We start from the raw sequence: 18586 nt of genomic DNA, 5'->3' as shown, positions 1-18586 counted from the left end.
CTGTGATCTACTATGGAATATCACTTGTGAATGCCTACATATTACCTACTAATCACCCTATCAAGAATGTTCTTGATGAATATGGCAAAATTCTAATAAAAATACTGTAGAGATGGGAAAGATATAGGTAATTATGTAGTTATGTTTCCCTGGACACATATATTTGCTATTAAAAAGAGAATTTTGGTAACTTCCCCTCCCTTAACAACCTCACAAATATGTCACCTCCATCTTGGATCTCCTCTATGTGGCAGTGGTCTTCAGTTGTTTTTAAGTTGTGTCTGACTCGTCATGACCTCACTTGGGGTTTTCTTGGCAAAGATACTGGAGTGGTTTGCCATTTCCTTCTCCAGTGAGTTTTATGGATGAGAAAACAAAAGGCAAACAGGATTAAAAGTTACTTACCCTGTGTCACACAGCTGTCTGAGGCTGGATTTGAACTTAGAAAGATGAGTCTTTGTGACTCCAGGCCTGGCACTCTATCCACTGATCCACTGCCCTATGTAACACCAATCTCAATTTAGCTGCTTTTCTCATCCTTGCTCTTTTTAGTGGCCTATCTCCTCTACAAGCAAAACCAGAGCTGTAATGTTAGAATCTAAGTGTGACAGCTTTACGATACTTTATGTTGAAAATAATTCAATCAGTTAAAAAAAAATCTTTGCAGCTTTTCTTCTACTTGCTGTCTTTCTTCCATTTTCACACTTGCCTGGACTTAGGATGACTTTTCTTAGTGAAATCTTGCCAAGTTATCTTTTAAACTATTTTTTACTGTCCACGGCTACTCTGTTTTATGAGGAAATACTGTAGGTGATTTTCCATCAATCTTTTCTAAAAAATTTTACAAACCAATTTATATTCTAAACTGGTGTTTCCTTTATGTACCATTTCTCCCCACAGCAAACAAGTAAAATATCACCTAACTTCTTTGATTTTCTTAAGTTTCATTATGTAAATTCATTTATCTGAGTTGAATATCTTTATAAAATTATTATAGTTGCCATTTGTATCCATTCTTTCATCCATTGCTAGTAATTTCCTAACAGTCAAGATTAAGTTAAGTGATGTACCTTGTCATACAGCTTTAATCTTTGTCTTAAAAAGTCTGATTAGATGGACAGTTGATTATGGAATGACTCCCACAGAAGTAATGAGTAATTTCCTCTCTATTAAAATATAATCAGTTTCATTTTCCATGTCCAAGACCTACCAATTCTTTTCCCAAAGGAAAGATTCTTGACATATAACTTCAGGCATCTGTGTAGTCTACAAGTGTCTGGCTTCTGTCACTCCTTATTCCTGCTTCCTATATTCCAATATACCTCTTTCTCCTCACTTTTTCTTATAGTCAAAGTCATCAAGTATCAATGTATATCATCTTAATTTGGGAAGTCTCATTGAGTTTTTTTTTTTTTTTACAGAATTTCTCTACTTCTTTATCCTCTGCAGTAGATGTGGATACATCCATTGTAATTATTTTTTATAGTGGCCTTTTTACAAATACTTATCATTAACTGCAGTGGGTACATACACTGTAATTATTTTTTATAGTGGTCTTTTTTACAAATACTTTTCATTAACTGCAATACAAAAATGACCAAATATCCCATGAAATGTTCACCTAAGATTCTATGTTGTTTCTTGATGCTTTTCATTGCATGCTAAAATCAATTCTGACAATTCTTCTTCAAAAAAATAAACCAACCCAGAAAAAAAACCCCAAACTGTAAAGTATCCAAAAGTAGCCAAGTAGTTCAATGAATAAAGCTCTGAGTTTGGAGTCAGGAAATTCTGAGTTCAAATCTCTCCTCAAATGCTTATTTGTTATTTGATTCTGGGAAAGTCAATAATCTCACTTGACCTATTTCTTCATCTGTAAAATGAGATGGTTGGGTTCATTGGTCTCTAAAGTCTCTTTCTAATCTTAATTTATAATCCCAACATTTAGCAACAAATTCTCTCTTTATTAATTTCATTTATAGTGAGAATATCTGACAGGATAATGCTTAAAAATTCTATTGGTCTATAGTTATCATAATTATCACAAATAATTATTAGTTGTTTCTTAGATTTCTTTCATTACTTTATCCTTTTCTGGTTTGGGTACTAGACTATATTTGTTGAATAAAGAGAAGTTAAGTGAGTCCTGCTTTCTTAGTTTTTGAGAATAATTTGTATAATATTGGTATTGTTATTTAAAAGACTGACAGTATTTTCCTGTAAATCCATCAAGAATAGGATTTTAACAGCTAGTTTGATTTCTTTTTCTGAGACTGGATTATTTAAACTCTTTATTTGGTGATCTATTATTTCAAATATCTTACATTTTCTTAGGACAACCTTATTATTTTAAGTGTTCTCAATATTGTTAGTATTTAACTGTAGGTTTTGCTAACATTTTATTTTATTCTGGTTTTGTTGTGATCTTACCTTGTTCATTTGTTATTTATCTGATTACTTGCCCTATTTCTTTAAATCAAGTTGGCTAAAGGTTTATCAATTTTATAATTCCTTAGTAATTCCATTCAAAAGGTGCTATAAGTCTTTTTAGCTTTAATTTCTCCAGCAATTTGTTCAATTCTGCATTTTCCCTTTTGTTGATCTTTCCATTAGATTTATCTGGGGCAGCTAGGTGGCGCTGTGAGTAAAGCGCTGGCCCCGGAGTCAGGAGGACCGGAGTTCGGTTCCAGCGTCAGACACTTAACATCCACACAAAAAAAATAGCCGTGTAACCTTGGGCAAGTTATTTAACCCCAACTGCCCTCCAAAAAGGAAAAAAAAATAGATTTGTCCAACTCTGACAGAGGAACATTAAAGTCTCCTATTTTTATTACTCTCTTTGTCTTTCTAAAATATGTCAAGATTGATATGATTTATTTCCTCTAGTAGTATGTCCATTTGCAGTCACTAAACAGTGACTGAACAGTGTTGTTAAAATTGTTTATCAAGTTAAAATTTATATACAATTTAAAAAGATGTGACTATTAGTTCCCTCTGTTCCCTTCTGTTTCTTATGTCATTATAGTTATCCCTGGTATTCTTCTCCCACCCTTCCCCAAAGAACCATTCCATAAAACAAAGTATTTTTTAAGAGGAAAAATAATCAGTACATGTACATTGAAAAAGTTTGAAAACATATACAATATATAACACCTATGGATCTCCTACCTCCATGAAAGGCTGAGTTGGAGGTATATTCTCATATCTCTTCATTCAAGTCATGTTTGATCTTTCTAATTTTGTTACATTGGTGTATGGTTGTTCTTTCTCTTTACATTGTTGTAGTTATTGTGTATATTGTTTTCTTGGCTCTGCTTATTACTTCACTATACATCAGTTCATAGAGATCTTTACATGCTTCACTGTATTCCTCACACACATCATTTCTTACAGCACAGTAATATTCTATTACATTGCTCTGTCACAATTTGTTCTGCCATTCCCCAACTGATGAGCTTCTCCTTTATTCCACAACCTTTCAAATACTGACTCTTACCATCTCTGTACAGGGTGTAAGGTAAAACCTCAGGGTTGTTTGACATACATTTCTCTTTTTATTAGTGATCTGGATCCTTCTTTCATGTGATTATACTTTGCAATTCTTTTGGGAAATGTTTGTTCATATCCTTTGGATATGGATCAATCCATATTCCATCTATGAAAAAATGGTTACTCTTATATGTATGTGTGCATATATACATATATTCATTCAAATTTATATAACTTGAATACCAAATGCTTAATAGAAAAATTTGATATAAAGATTTTTTTTTTCCTATTTGACCCTTTCCCTTCTTACTCTTAGTGCAATATATTATCTGTATGGAAGCTTTTTAGTCTCAGGTAATCAAAGTTGTCTCCTTTATCTCTGACAATCACCTCTATCTCTTACTTGGCTAAGAAGACATCTCCCACCCATAGCTGTGAGAAGTATAGGATTTGTTTCTCTTCTTCTAATTTTTTTATAGTCTGATCAAAAATGTTAAGGTCACTGTAAGGGTTATGGGATTTAAAGATCTCCCATGCCCCATGGACGTGCTGACATAGCAGAGCAAGAGAAAGTGAAAAGCCGAGCTAACGGTCCTGCGGTTGGCAGTTGGCGGCGGTTGCCTTTTTTTTTTTTTTTTTTGAGTTAGGACCCCTGCTGAGGACTGCCAGGGGCCGGAGCTGCTGGGAGCAGGACTTTCTGCTAAGGACTCCTGCTGAGGACTGCCAGGGGCCGGAGCTGCTGAGAGCGCGCTTCCCAGACGCTGGGTGGTTGCTGTGAGTGGGGAGAGGAGGACCTTTGCCTGAGGTAGCCTGTTCTGTTTTAAAGGCTTGAAAATGTGGGTGCTTTCTACTTTATCTACCTGTGCCAATGTCATAACTACTCTGATGGCTTTCACTTTCTGGTTTTGGGATTCAGTCTTTTGGTATCTTAATAAATTTTCTAGTTTATTTCCCCAAATGGCAAACCTGACGTATTTTGTGATGGATAATTATATCAGCATATTTGTAATCTCTATAGGCATTGTGAATATGGCATTGCTGATACAGTCACACATCCATTTAGAATGTACTGAAGAATACGGTGCCTTTGCTTCCTTTTCCACTACTCTATCACTATCACTAGGAGAAAGAGGCAATACAAGAATATAGAACATTGTGATGTTTCTTTAGTTCACAGGGTGGCGAGACCAAAAAATTTATAACTAAGCGTCCAGCCCATTGATGATGAATGTTTCCATACTTAGCTAGGTTGGTCTTTGGAAAATATATTCAGTCCATTGCTGGGATAACACCTAAAGTCCTTCCATCACGGCAGACTTTCCAGAGCTAGCATTCTTTGAAGAAGAGCAATGTGAAATGAGATTAGATACGTGAAAAGGAAATAGATTGTAGAGAGTTTTAAATACCAGGCTAAAAATGTCTACTTTTTCCTGGAAGTCACTGTTCTGAGTAGGAAGTGACATGATCAGATCTGTATTTTATGAAGATCAATTTGGCACTTATATGAAAGAAAGAATGTAGATGGGGGACCACTGTAATAGTCTAGGCCACAGCCAATGAAAGCTTGAAATATGATAAGGGCATGTTAGCAGAGAAAAAGGGATGGTCCATAGTGATGATGTAGAGGATGATCTGGCAGCAGACTGGATATGTTGGGGTCAGGTGAAGAAGAAGGAAGGGGTAAGAAGAGTCAAGAATGATTCCAAGACTGTGAACTTTCATTGACTAGGAAAATGATTTTGTAGTTCCCCTCAAATGAAATAAAGGGATTTGGAAGAAAGAGGGGCATGGGGGAACCATGAGTTCTGTTATCATCAGGTATTAGTTAGGAAGCTAAGTATGAGTTATAGAAACTCCTATCATAAACAAACAGGGCAATTTTTACACTGTAAAACATTATTGGCATTAAGAGACAACAGACATAAAATTTAGTTAAATATTTTAGTTGTAATACCTGGTGGGCCAGTTCGTGTGCAATTATTCTTGTAACCAACTTTTTATCCGTCACTGAAGAAGTGTTTTTATTATATAAAAGCGTTTCTTCTCGGAAAGTGATCAAACCCCAATTTTCCATAGCTCCAGCTTGAATATCAGGAATAGCTGCCAAATCTTGAAACAAAGGAAAAAAGGTGACCCAGTTGTTGTTTTTTTTTCCTGTTTAAATACAGCAACCAATTCTCTTTCTAAATTTAAGCAAAATGCTTTGGCTTATCACCACGAAGAAGACTCTGAGTCTTTTGCTGGAACACTGAAACTTTTATCCCCTTGCCACCTTCCTACCTCGAGCATGGCACTTTCTATCAATCTACCTGGCAGGTGAGAAAGATGGGATCAAAACCCATTTGGAGCTTTGATTTTATGACTACTTAGCAAAGAAAAACAAAAAATCCAATTTCTCCAAAAAGGACCACTCTCCAAAGGGGAGGAGGGATGTAGTTAAGACAGTCTTCTGTCAAACAATATATAGTTCTATCAAATAAGTAAATTTGTATTTCTTTGAAGAGTTAGTAGCACTACATGTTAACAATTTAATTACTTACTGAAAGTTTTTAATAAATGAATTTTTTTCTCAAAGTTTAGTGTGTCTTCAAATTGCTATATATGTGTATCTACATACAGTCATGTGTGTGCGTGCATATATGTGTATGTACATGTATATCTCCACTGTCACAGTTTTTCAAATTTCCCAGTATCTTAGTTATGGCATACAATCAGCCTACACCTTAATTCCTAAAAGTTATTTAGTAGCTGTATTCATGTGAACACTACTTCTGTGGTATTTTTTCCTAAGATATGAAGCACACAAATGTAGCTCCCTGACAAATGAATGCCTTAAACTTAAAAGACGGCCAGGGAAATAGGATGACATTTTTACCTAATTTCTGAAGAGGGTACTTGATTTCAAAATATTCCTGAAAAAATTCAAGAAGCTTCACTGCTATATCCAGAGCAGATTTGGCTTGGTCAATCTTGTGTGGCACAGTGTAAATGGAAACCTAAAACCAAGTAACAAGAGACGCTATTTACAACAAAAATTCAAACATAAATGGAGTCGAAAGGAACTGAGATTTCTTAGTCAAGTCTACAGGCTCAATGGAAAACTGCCCACAGTAGCCCCATACTGGAGAGAGACTGTCCTCAAGGTAAAACCTGTCCCACTCACCTTCCTGGGACCCTGACCACAGGATCTTCATCTACAAAACCCATCAGGGGTTATACCATTAATCAATGTCAACTAGTGGTAACAGGGATAGAACTAAAGAGACAGTCCCTTCCTTCTAGGAACTTAACTCTACTAGAGGATATAATTTGTTCAGAGATGGGCAAATACAGGATTTGTAGAAAAGAAATGCTCATTGATTTGGGGATGGGAGCACTAATAACTGAAGGAATCAGGAAAACAATCAACAAGGCACTTATTAAACAATCACTATGAGTCAAACATTATGCTAAGCCCTAAAGATACAGAGATTAAAAATGAAAACAATCCCTCCTATCCAGGGATACAACTATATACAAAATAGGCATATGTAAAACAAATATAAGGTAATTGGTTGAGGGTAATATGAACTTTGATGGAAAGTGGGGATTCTACAAGGCAGAGGAACCTTCTAGGTATGGGAGTCAACTTTTGCAAAGTACAGAGATGGGAGATGTATGAGAGAACAGCAAGAAGGAAAATTCATCTTGAAATGCCAAACAGAAGTTTGTATTTATTTGGTCCTAGAGGTAGTAAATACAGATGAGAGAAAAAGAAAGAGAAAGACAGAAACAGAAAGACAGAGACAGGAAGTATGTGTGTATAGAATATAATGGAGAGCTACTTAAGACAGAAAGTCAAAAAGTTAAGCTCTTACAATAGTCCAGATAAGAAATGAAGGAAAAGGGAAGTAGCAATGAGTAAAAAGGAGTCAGACATGAGAGATGTGTTAGAGATAAAATTGACAAAATTTGCTAACTACATAGTTACATAGAGTGAAGAAAACATACACATATTTATACACACAAACACATGCACACATGTATACATACACACACTTATACTTCAAATCAGTCTCAATTAGCAGTGTTCTATACATTCTGTAGAAAAAGATCAGATTGAAATTGTGCTGTGGTTTAATAATTCCTTTTTTCCCTTAAATAAGAAAACAAAATCTAGCTGTACGTGTTGGAATGGTGCCTTATTGTTTACTTGGTAGTTAATTAGTTAATTAATGAATGGTTTTAACTACAGTGTGAGCCTGTGAAAGGATTGACTCAGAACTTTTAGCAGTCATTGAAATAAAACTATCGCTATGTAACAGGAACTAACAGCAAATGAAAGTAGATCTTTAAAATAATGATTACTCTTTATAAAAGAAGTGTCAATGGAATTATAATTAATAAGTTCCTCCTGTTTTTCTATAATGTGGAGGAAACTGATTCACCATGAGTTTTCTATGAAATACTATCACAGTCTACCAAGGTTTCTTTTAATCAGTTACGTATATCAGATGAACTTTAAATTGTTTATTTCCAGTTATTAGATCAGGTCTATCATAGAATGCTTAGATAATAAGATAATAAACACAAAGCAGAATGTTTGGGACATAAGAAATTATTAGAATTATTAACAATTCACTCATCCGCATTCAAGTAAAACAGGCTTAAAGGCATAAATGAAATAACATACCAGAGTTCCATTGGTCTCCTGGGTCATATTCTTCAATTCTCCCACAATGAAGGCAACCAGATATGTACTCATTTTCACACTCTCAAAAAATTCATCCTTGATAAGCCCGCCTTCTATTTGAACAGATGACCTCTACAAAAAAAAAGGGAGGGGAGCAAAACAGCTATTAGAAAATGATTGTAGGAGCAGCTGGGTGGTGCAGTAGATAAAGCACTGGCTCTGGAGTCAGAAGGATCTGAATTCAAATCCAACCTCAGACATGTACTAGCTATGTGACCTTGGGCAAGTCACTTAATCCAAATTGCCTCCAAAAAAACCCCAAACAACCAACTGTGACAAGTAAATATGAACAGATGATGCACAATAAAGATGTGAATGTATTTTACATCTCTGTAAAAGAGTTTGCACCACAGGTTTATTTAGTGTCTCAGTTTTTTTAACCAATAAAATAATACCATGTCTCATAAGAAATATACAAGAAGTCAAAAGAGAAGTGTAGGTTGGTTTATTTTGTATTTCATTACAATTAATCAAGTGTTTTCCTCACACACCTTGATGAAGTAAGTATAAGAATTATACCCATTTTACAGATAAGAAAGCTTAGGTTTAGAGAGACTGTGACATATGAACAATTATTCGGATAGAAATGACAAAGTTGGGCCTTGAATGTAGGGCTACTGATACTAAACCCAGCACTTTTCTACCCTACCAAGTTACTTCGCCATATCAAGAGTTGAGTTCTCCAGGAGCTAGTAAAATTCAACTTCATTGGCACAGATAATACTTCAACTCAAAAGCTGAATAAGGAAATATGATTGTATTGTTGGACACAGAGAGCTAAGAATTCACCTCTTCCCCCATCCTATAGGATTGAACAATGCTGATTTCTGGTGCCGTATAGGAATTCTCTTGGATTTCCAATTATAAATTAAGCAAAAGTAGCTACCTGGTAAACAAAACACAGTTCACACTTCTTGTCTGTTCCATTCTCTTGTTCATCACTTTCAGAAAGTGGGAATAAACTCCAAGAAATGTATGAAGTGTTCTCTAAGACCCCCAAAGTCCTACATTAACATATATCTTTTGAATCGATATAAAACACACTAATAGGAATCACAGAATTTTAGAGGTGGAAGGAACTTAAGAAGTCAGAATCTAGTACAACTTGTACTGAAAACAAAAAAAAATTTCCTTTACAACATACCCAACAAATAACCATCCAGCCTGTATGAGAAGATATTAAGTGACAGGGGAACCCACTATCCCTTGAGACAGCCCACTCAAATTTTAGATAGCTCTTATTGTCAGGAAGTTTTTCCATAAATAAAGACTGGAAACAGCTAGGTAATGCACTACAATTCCGCCCCCCCCCCCCGCAACTAGATACAGTGTTGGAGCCCTGATTCAGGAAGACCTGAGTTTGAATTCTGCCTCAGACACTTACTAGCTGTCTGAACCTGGGAAAGTCACATAGCCTCCTTCAACTTGTTTCCTCATCTGTAAAATAAGGAGGTTGGACCATCTCTTTCAAAGATGGCTTCTAAATTCTCCAGGTTTCAATCTATTCGCTGTTCATTGTTTTACTCTCTGAAGCCAAGAGACTAACTCCTCTTCCAAATGAAAGTCCTTCACCTACATGATGACAACCACCACACTCCTTCTTACCTCCTCCTCTATAAGCTTTCTAACATCCAGCTTTCTATGGAATGAATCTGAGGTCCTCTGTATCCAGACTGCCCTGCTTTGAGTACTCTCCAGTCTAGTAACAAACTTCCTTGAAATCTCAGAATAGAACTCAATCTTCCAGATATTGTCTGAACAATGCAGACTACAGCAGAATCAGGACATCCTTATTCCTGGATGTTCTGTCTCTCCTAATACTAGCTAAGATTACACAAGCTTTCTTGACTGACATATCAGACTGCTGAATTATAATGAACTTATAGTTCGCTAAAATAATTCATTTTTAGACAAATTATCTAAACCACTCTCCTTTCTTCCCTTGTCTCATCTAGTACTTGGAAAATAAGTTTAATGAATCTAAGTGTGCAAGATGTCATTTATCCCTATTAAATGTCATCTTGCTTGAGTCAGCCTGATGTTCTAGCACATCAAAATCTTTCTGAATCCTTCTATCCAATGTGTTATCTATTCTTTCCAGTTTTGTAATCTGCAAATCAGAAGTATGTTATCTATGCTTTTATGCTTGCATAAAAGTCACTGGGAAAAAAATGTTAGCACAGGGAAAAGCAAAGATTCCTAAGGTACTCCAATAGAAGCTTCCTTCCTAGATGACACGAAAACATTAATGACTATTTTTTGAGTCTTGCCATTCAACCTGATAGAATTACCATGTGCCAGACTTCAGCCCACATATTTCCATCTTTTACACATGAACAATATGAGAGACTATCAAACCTAGTAACCCTGTTCCCCTTTATACACAGGCCCTCCCAAAGGAAATTATATTGGTTTGGAATAACCTCTTCTTGTTAAAGCCAGCTGGGCTCTTAGCAATAGTTGTTATTCATTTAATAATACATTCTAGAATTTTGCCAGGAAGTCAAGTTCACTGGTCAAAGAGAAGCAATATTTGACCAACACTAATTCTGTAGCCCCCTCCATGATTTTCCAAGACTGCTGACAATGATTCAACAATCATACCTACCAATTTGGTCAAGACCCCAAGATGTAGTTCACTTGGATGAGGTAACTAGAACTCATCAAAGGTAGCTGGAAAAACTAGAGAGAAGTCTGGCAGAAACTAGGCATAGAACAACGTCTCATACTATATACAAAGATAAGGTCAAAATGGGTACATGATTTAGAGATAAAGGATGATGTCTTAAGCAGATTAGAGGAACATGGAAAAAAAATGCCTATCAGATCTATGAATAGGGGTAGAGTTCATGACCAAACAAGAAATATAAAAGTTCATAAGAAGATAAAATTTATAATTTTGATTATGTAAAATTCATTTGTACAGACCAAGCCAACGCAGGCAAAATTAGAAGAAAAGACAGAAACTTAGGGGATTTTTTTTTACAGCAAATCTCTCTTTTATATTTCTCAAATATATAGGGAACTGGGTTAAATTTATAACAGTAAGAGCCACTTCCCAACTGACAAATGATCAAACACTACAAAGAGGTCGGTTTCAGAAGAAGAAATCAAATGAGCACAGTAAGCTAACATCTGACAAACTTAAAAGATCACAGTTGTTGGGACAAGAACTCACTATTTAACAAAAACTAGTAAGTTTTGTTTCCTCATTACCTATGCCTATTCCTTCAGCTTCTTTTTCTTGTTGTATTCCTATAGCTAGTATTTCTAGTACAACAATGAATAATAATAGTAATAACACACAATCCTGCTTCATCCCTGATCTCACCAGGAAGGCTTCCAATTTATCCTCATTACAGACAATGCTTACTCTTGGTTTTAGATAGATAGTACTTATTAATCCTTTTTAGAAAAGCTCCCCAACTTAGATTTTTAAAAGACCAGGACAGAAGTTAGAAAGAAGGGCAGATAGCAAGAGTATGAATATAAAAGTGTGTCACAGTCATTTAAAAATAGGATCAGGAACATGTAAACACAGAATGAGCTAAGGTTGGTGAGAAAAAAAGGGAGGGATAACAGAGGAGGGTTTTTTTTTAGTTGTGTGGGGAAAAGATTAGCAAAGAATGGAGTGGGCTGCTGCTCATGGTGGATAGGACTGGTAATAACTAGATAGAGAAAAAAGAAAACTGCTTGATTTTTTTTGTTTCTGTTTTCCTTGCTAAGGAAAATAATCTATAAACAGAACAAAAATGTCTAACAAAAATCTTATATCCAAGATAAATAAGAAGAGATTATCGTTAAGGTTATGTTTTACATTACTTCCTATGTATATTAGGTATCATATTCCTAGCCTTATCAATGGGTGTGGGGGGGAGGACAGGGAGAGAATTTGAAAGTGAAAATAAAAATACATTTTTTAAATGTCACCTGATCACACACATTACCTGCATGTATATTTTTCCAAATTTCTGACTTAGTTGCATGTGTTTCCAAGATATTTTCCCTTACCTACTTGTATCCTCACCATACATATAAAGTACATATGTATGTATGTATAAGTATGGCACTCCACCTGTCTGACCTGTCACATGTATTCCCTATGTGTACACCCCTTAAGTGTGATCAATATGCATTGTCCATTTTCCTTACTCATGGTATATTTAGGGAAAAAGTGCCCCAGCCTATGGTGGAAATATATCTGGCTACTCTTCTTACTTGGCCTAGTTCATCTGTCTTTGCTTTAAACTATATGTCTTTTGACTGATGAATAAAAGTAAACATACTGGTTTTTAAAAAAAAAATCTAAATTGGTTGATGAGTTCTCTGTACATCCACAATGGGCTCCTTAGACTATTCTGCTTATTATTCCTCAGTGGAATTATTTCTTTTTGTGTCCTCAGAATTCCATTCTTGAGAGGTTTCCATCCTGGGATAAATTTTCCTGTAAAATTTTAGGCCATGAAATTCTATTTATCCTTTTATGAACTGAGAATTTTTAGAAAAAAGACACAAACAAGTACAAAAAGTACCACAAACAGTGGTACTACAATGTTAAATTTAATATATATTTTTAAAAGTCCAAAAATGTAAATAAAATAGTATTGGTTTCTTAATTTCAAAAATAATTTATTTTCTATTCTATGTATATGGAAATATTCACCTTTATGTTTGTCAAGTTCATAATAAAAAAAGAAATTTTTTTAAAAATCTGCCCTTCCAAAAGCTATATTGGTGGGTGAGTACTTAGCATGTAAGCACTCAAATGCTTTTTGATTTCAATTGGCCTAAAAAATGTCAAATTATTGCCAGCTTTCTTTCCTTATCCTCAACTCTAAGATAGAGTAGTCATTTATCTACAAGTTTGTCATCATTCCCACCTCAGCAATCACTTTCTCCCTACTAGTAAGTAGCAGATATATAATAGAATTTCTCCTCATTGGTCCCTCTATCTTTTGAAAATTTAAATCTGATAGGGGAAGTGGTGAATTCTGGTCCATCATGTTTTAGTCAGACAGGTCTCAGTGGAAGAGGACTCCCCTTTTTGTCTAGAATGGCCTTAAACTTTTCCCATTTACAACCCTTCAGTGCCTTCTTAAACCCCCAGGGGGTCTCCACCCACAGTTTAAGACTCTAGATTGCCCTAGACAGGGCAATCTGATATAGACAAATCTTTTTGTGTAAGGCTGAATGATCAGAGTCAGGTCCCACAATCCCTCATTAGAATAAGCCCACCTCTTATTATAATATTCATTGTCTCACTACTTGCTAACCAATCAGAACTGATTTTCACTCTCAGGAACACCTACTCTTCCAAGCACTGAGTGGGTTACATGAGGGGTCTTTGGTCCACAAGTGACAACCAAGTGCCCAATTCTTTTATTAATTATTCATTAGCCATAATTAATAAAATTATTGATTAGCCAGAAATTATATCTCTCCACATTTTCATATCTCACATTTCTTTACCCAAAGAATCTGGCATGACAAATTATGTATTATTCTATATTGGTCTCATCACCCACTCATTCAAGTACATCAGACACCTATTTTGGCAGAGACCCACTGAACTTGTTTGTTCTCCTCAGCTCATCCCAATATATATTTACTTTTTAAAGAATTGTTTACAGACTTAATATTGAACATCAATACAATAAATTAAATTTACTTTGTAACTATTTACATTTGAATTAATTTCAACTCAAAATGCCATAACTTTTTTGGTACACTTTCCTAAGTCTGCATCAGGATTCTCTCTTTAATTACTTCCATTTATTTTTCTACTTACATGAAAGATGTATTTCTGTTCTGATTCTGCTTTTTTTTTCTACCTTGTAATATTCCAAAAAAAGTATTTAGGTTTTTTATGTTCCTTATATTCACTTTTAATTATGGATTCCTCCTAGACTTACAAATAACACTGCTATGAAAAACCTTTGCACAGATTTCTTTTTTTATTTATATTTTCGATAATGCTTTCAGGTTTTACAACTGAATTAATGGCTCAAAAAATCATTCAAAAAATGAATATTTTTTGTAACTTTTACTATGTGCTGCCAAACAACTCTTAAAAATGTTTTTTATAAGTTTGCAAATCATTGGCAATGAATGAGTGCTCCTGCATCTATATATTCTCGCACTGAACTGCATTACCTTTAGTTATTTTTTTTTGCCAATTTGATAGGAATGAGATGGTACTTCAGTTGTTTTCACTTATATCTCTTTGGTTATAAGTAATGTTAAGCATTTTTCAAATGATTATTAAAGATCTATTTTTATTCTTTTGAAAATCTATTATTTTATTACTTATTTATTGTAGATTGGGATTGTTAACAGTTCTCTTGTACTATTTTGAATGTTTTGTCATGTGATGAACAATTTTTTCGATTTGTTTTTTTCTTTTAAAATATATTTACTATTCAAAATTTTTGTAATCCACCATTTTCCCTGTCTCTAATAATTCCATCTATACATTAAAAAGGAAAAAAAAGGCAATACCTCTTTTACAACTGAGAGAAGTACATTATTACAAGATAGAGCTCTGCCTTTTGAAAGAGCTTTTAAAAAAATATTTTAAGTCTCTCAACCAACCTGAATTCACTAAAGCATGTGATATAGTGTTAAGATACAGGTCTAAATCAATTTTTTGTCAAATTGCTAACCAAATGAACAAAATACATCTAAAAAAAATGACTCCTTCCCCTGGTTTTTATTTTGATAGGTTTATCAATCACTAGTCTTCCTATAAACATTTTAAATTTCTCAATAGATTTTCTAAGCAAGAATACAAACATATACTAAGACACTTTAAGTCATATCATCTCATCTAGTAAACAAAGTACAGTTATTCCTTTTACATCACATGGGCTTGTGGTGCGGCATCCCCATGATCTAGAAAATCCACGTAAAATTTTTTGGCCTACTCTTCATACCAGAAAATAAATTTGAATTTTTTTCTTTTTCTTTTATGGGATGTTTACAGCACCTTATTGTTAAATCTGGGTTTAAGTATATGGTCTTAGGCTCTGCTTCACCTGCTGGCCCTCATGTGTTGTCTGCAGCTCCCACAAAACTCCCTCAAAATTCCCATTTAAATTCTTATGGCAACCTGTGATATATCGAAACTAAAATGGGGAAAGTCTCTATGTAGAAGGGAACACTGGAGTATATTCTTTGCCATAGCTGAGATAAGACAAAGCAATGAGAAAGACTCACCAAAAAAAGTACATTCAAGGAAGAAAACTTTACCTTGGGCATATTTGATAAAGCTGTATATTGCTCCTCCCTCACAATCTTGATGATAAATGTTGCTTTAAATGCTGGTTCATCAAAACAGGGAAAAGCAGACCTTGCTGCAAGAGGTTCAAACTGAGTTGCTGCAAAGTACCTAAAAGAATATGAAAAATGCATGAAAAATTGCAAAGAACAATAAGATCCCTTCACTTTATCAATGGCAAACTTACTGTGAATGGTGAATTTTAAAACCAAGAACCAAAACCTCAGTGTTCAAATTATACACACTGATCTTTCCTTTTTAACCTGAGATAAATATTAAAAAAAACAAACTCTTCTCTCTCCTGCTTCTTAACTGAGACATATAAGAATTTATCTAAGCACTTTGGCCTTATTTATTACTTTTTAAATTATAATGGAAGAAAAAGGAGGAAGGCATATGGACACCTAAACAAAGGAAGAAACAGGGACCTAATGTTGACCGAGCACCTGGACATGTTCAAAGTTCTCTTAGGTCAAATGTGTCACTGTCACACATCTTAAATGTTGCCAAATGCAGCAGTCTCTACACACTTACCACCTAAATTACAGAAACAAACCTATCTCATATCCATCCTCTGCTACACACATGGAAACCATGCTAATTAAGGATATCATCCACTCTCATTCACACTATTTCAACAGATTCCTAACTGGAATTCCAGTTTCTGTGCTCCTGCACAGATTGTTTCCCCCAAGCCTAGAACACACTCCTTCATCCCTCCTTCTTGGAATCCCAAGCTTCCTTGAAGGCTTGGCTCATGGGGCAACATCCTTTAGAAAGACTTTCTTGGTTCCCTTAATTATTAGCATTCTTTCTCTCATCAAACAAGACTGTGTATATTCATCTACAAGTTATATCCTCCTCTCCATGGAAAGTATGCTTGTTAAGGGAGTGTTTTTAAATTTTGGCCTTGTATCCCCAGTAAAAGCACAGTGCCTTGAACATAGGAGGTACACATAAAAACTTGCTGGCTTATACTGGATTGTCCCATTTGGTGTCTGACATAGCATTATGGACATAGCATTACGGAGAGTATTTCCAATGAAGAATGGTCTCCTGGGTCCAGATTGTTAGCACGTAGAGATCTCCCTATGAGGAAACTCCCACCAATGCAGATCTGTACTCTCATGCAGCTAAGGGTCTTAAGATAATTGTCTAGAGTCCCAAAAGATATTTCTGACTCCAGGTCTGGGACTGACCACTCTGTCATCCTGTGTGATGATGGTGTAGGGTAAAGATGAGATTGGTAAATATAAAATGGGGCAGCATATTAAAACTTTTTAAAGTAACTGACATATGGCAGGCTCTGCTTAAGAAAAATTCAGAAAAATGTGGATTAATAAGAAAACTGCACAAAACATTGCACATGCCAGATTATAAGATGTGGAGGGTATCTCATTTTCTAGAATAACTTTTGTCACCTAATTGAGCCTCATCTAGATTCCCTTTTTTGCTCTAATCACAAATCCAAAATAGACAGTTGTGTTTTCCAAATAACCCACTAACACTAACGACATAAAAAAAAAAAACACACGGCAAACTAAATCCTCATCATTCAATACTTCCTGCCAGTGACCCAATTTCTTTTTTCTTTAAATTGGAAGGGGAAAAAAAAGACCCAAGAAAGAAAACAGTTGCAAGGTCTCAACCTCTTTCTCCAAAAGGAATCAGAGATCTAGTACATCAGATTTATCTCCCAGGGTTATGAAAACCTTGGGACGGCTAAAAATTAAACAATGCAAAGACAGATCTAAATGTCAGAAAAAGAGTATGCTCAGTTTGACATTAAAGCTCTACCCATTTTCAAACATATGTTCAAAGCTTTGATACCAAATGAGGAAGAAAGAATGTGTTCTGTGCATAATTCTTCCATGCAACCACCAAAACAAACAGCCTGCCTTTAGTATCTTTGATCTGGCTGACAATAAGCAAGTCTGAGAAATAACAACAGAACAAAAGAATTTAAGACAGTTACATACTTTTTCTCCCTATTTTCATCTTCATATGTAACTCTATAGAATCCATAGTAGTTGTTGGAAATATTGGCCGAGTAGTCTATCTTCAGGGTGTAGTTGTGTCCTTCCAAAAGTGCTTCAGGTGCTATAACTGCAATTTGGTCATGAAATTTATACTCCAAGAATTCAACTTGTTTCTCTTCCTTTGAAACTACTGAAGTAAGGAATACTTTGGAGATATTATGCCCAGAGCTATGAAGAATAATATTCTGGGTGGTTTTAAGGACCTGAATCTTTATCCCCACAGAACCCTCGAATTTCATCGTGGTGAGGTTTGGGTGGATAGTGAGTTCATATTGTAACGGCATTATGTTTTGGGGAAGTCTAATCTGTGCCCAGGGAAACAACTTCCCATTACTGGTAAGAGGCTGTATGACTCCCATGGGCTGATTTTTTTTATGGCAGCCTTCTTTGGTAAAGGTACACCGAGGAAGAAGGTAAATCACCATTATTACAGAAACAGCAACCACAAGGACAAAAGTACAAACTAGCATGGTCCTTGCAGAGGGCAGTGAACAAGCCCCGTCAGGACCCTGACGATAGCCAGTCATGTTATTCCGAAGACCTGAGCTTCTGTTCATGAAAGACATGCCCAGCAGTTTTGCAGATGATTCGTAATCTTCTTCATCGTCATCCATCTCATGTTCTCCAAGACCACGAACAAGTAATCTTGAACCTCTAGGCTCATATTCCACTTCATCAGGTTCCAGGGGATGTAAACAAGGTTCTTTGGCTAAATCCACCACATCCGGCTCTTCCTCAAACATGCTGTTTTCAATCATGTTCCTGGGGAGCTGAAGCCGATCTAAAAAACAAAAACAACGTGTTTCTAAAAGTATATTGTGACTTTGATATACATTCATTTAATAAAAAGGGTAGAAAGCAGCAAGGAACAAAATGCTAATAATGACTGCTTCGATTGAAAGCACTCAAATTCTAGAATCTCTAATTTAATTAATTAATCTCTAATGAATTTTTTTTTCCATTGCAGTGCACTGGACCCACTATATTCTTTTAACAAATTCCTACTCCCCAAAGCAAAGAGATCAAATTGTAAACAAGTAGCCTCCACAC

At 35.3% G+C, this 18586-nt stretch overlaps 1 protein-coding gene across 1 annotated transcript in view; it reads right to left on the bottom strand.

Annotated features, from left to right (window-relative positions):
• LNPEP (leucyl and cystinyl aminopeptidase) overlaps nt 1–18586 on the bottom strand; it is a 136155-nt gene that overhangs the window by 61995 nt on the left and 55574 nt on the right. The window contains exons 2-6 of the mRNA XM_069085156.1: nt 17477–18317; nt 15470–15608; nt 8162–8293; nt 6365–6485; nt 5444–5598 (exon numbers count right to left, since the gene is read on the bottom strand). Coding sequence (XP_068941257.1) covers nt 5444–5598; nt 6365–6485; nt 8162–8293; nt 15470–15608; nt 17477–18317 — 1388 coding nt within the window. The remainder of the gene's footprint in view (nt 1–5443; nt 5599–6364; nt 6486–8161; nt 8294–15469; nt 15609–17476; nt 18318–18586) is intronic.

This window comes from Petaurus breviceps, unplaced genomic scaffold, assembly GCF_028583685.1.
Source record: "Petaurus breviceps papuanus isolate PSGF00001 unplaced genomic scaffold, PetGlider_PUasm1.0 175, whole genome shotgun sequence".
Lineage (NCBI taxonomy): Eukaryota > Metazoa > Chordata > Mammalia > Diprotodontia > Petauridae > Petaurus > Petaurus breviceps.
Note: the sequence above shows the minus strand (reverse complement) of the source record. Positions and strands in the feature narration are given on the sequence as shown.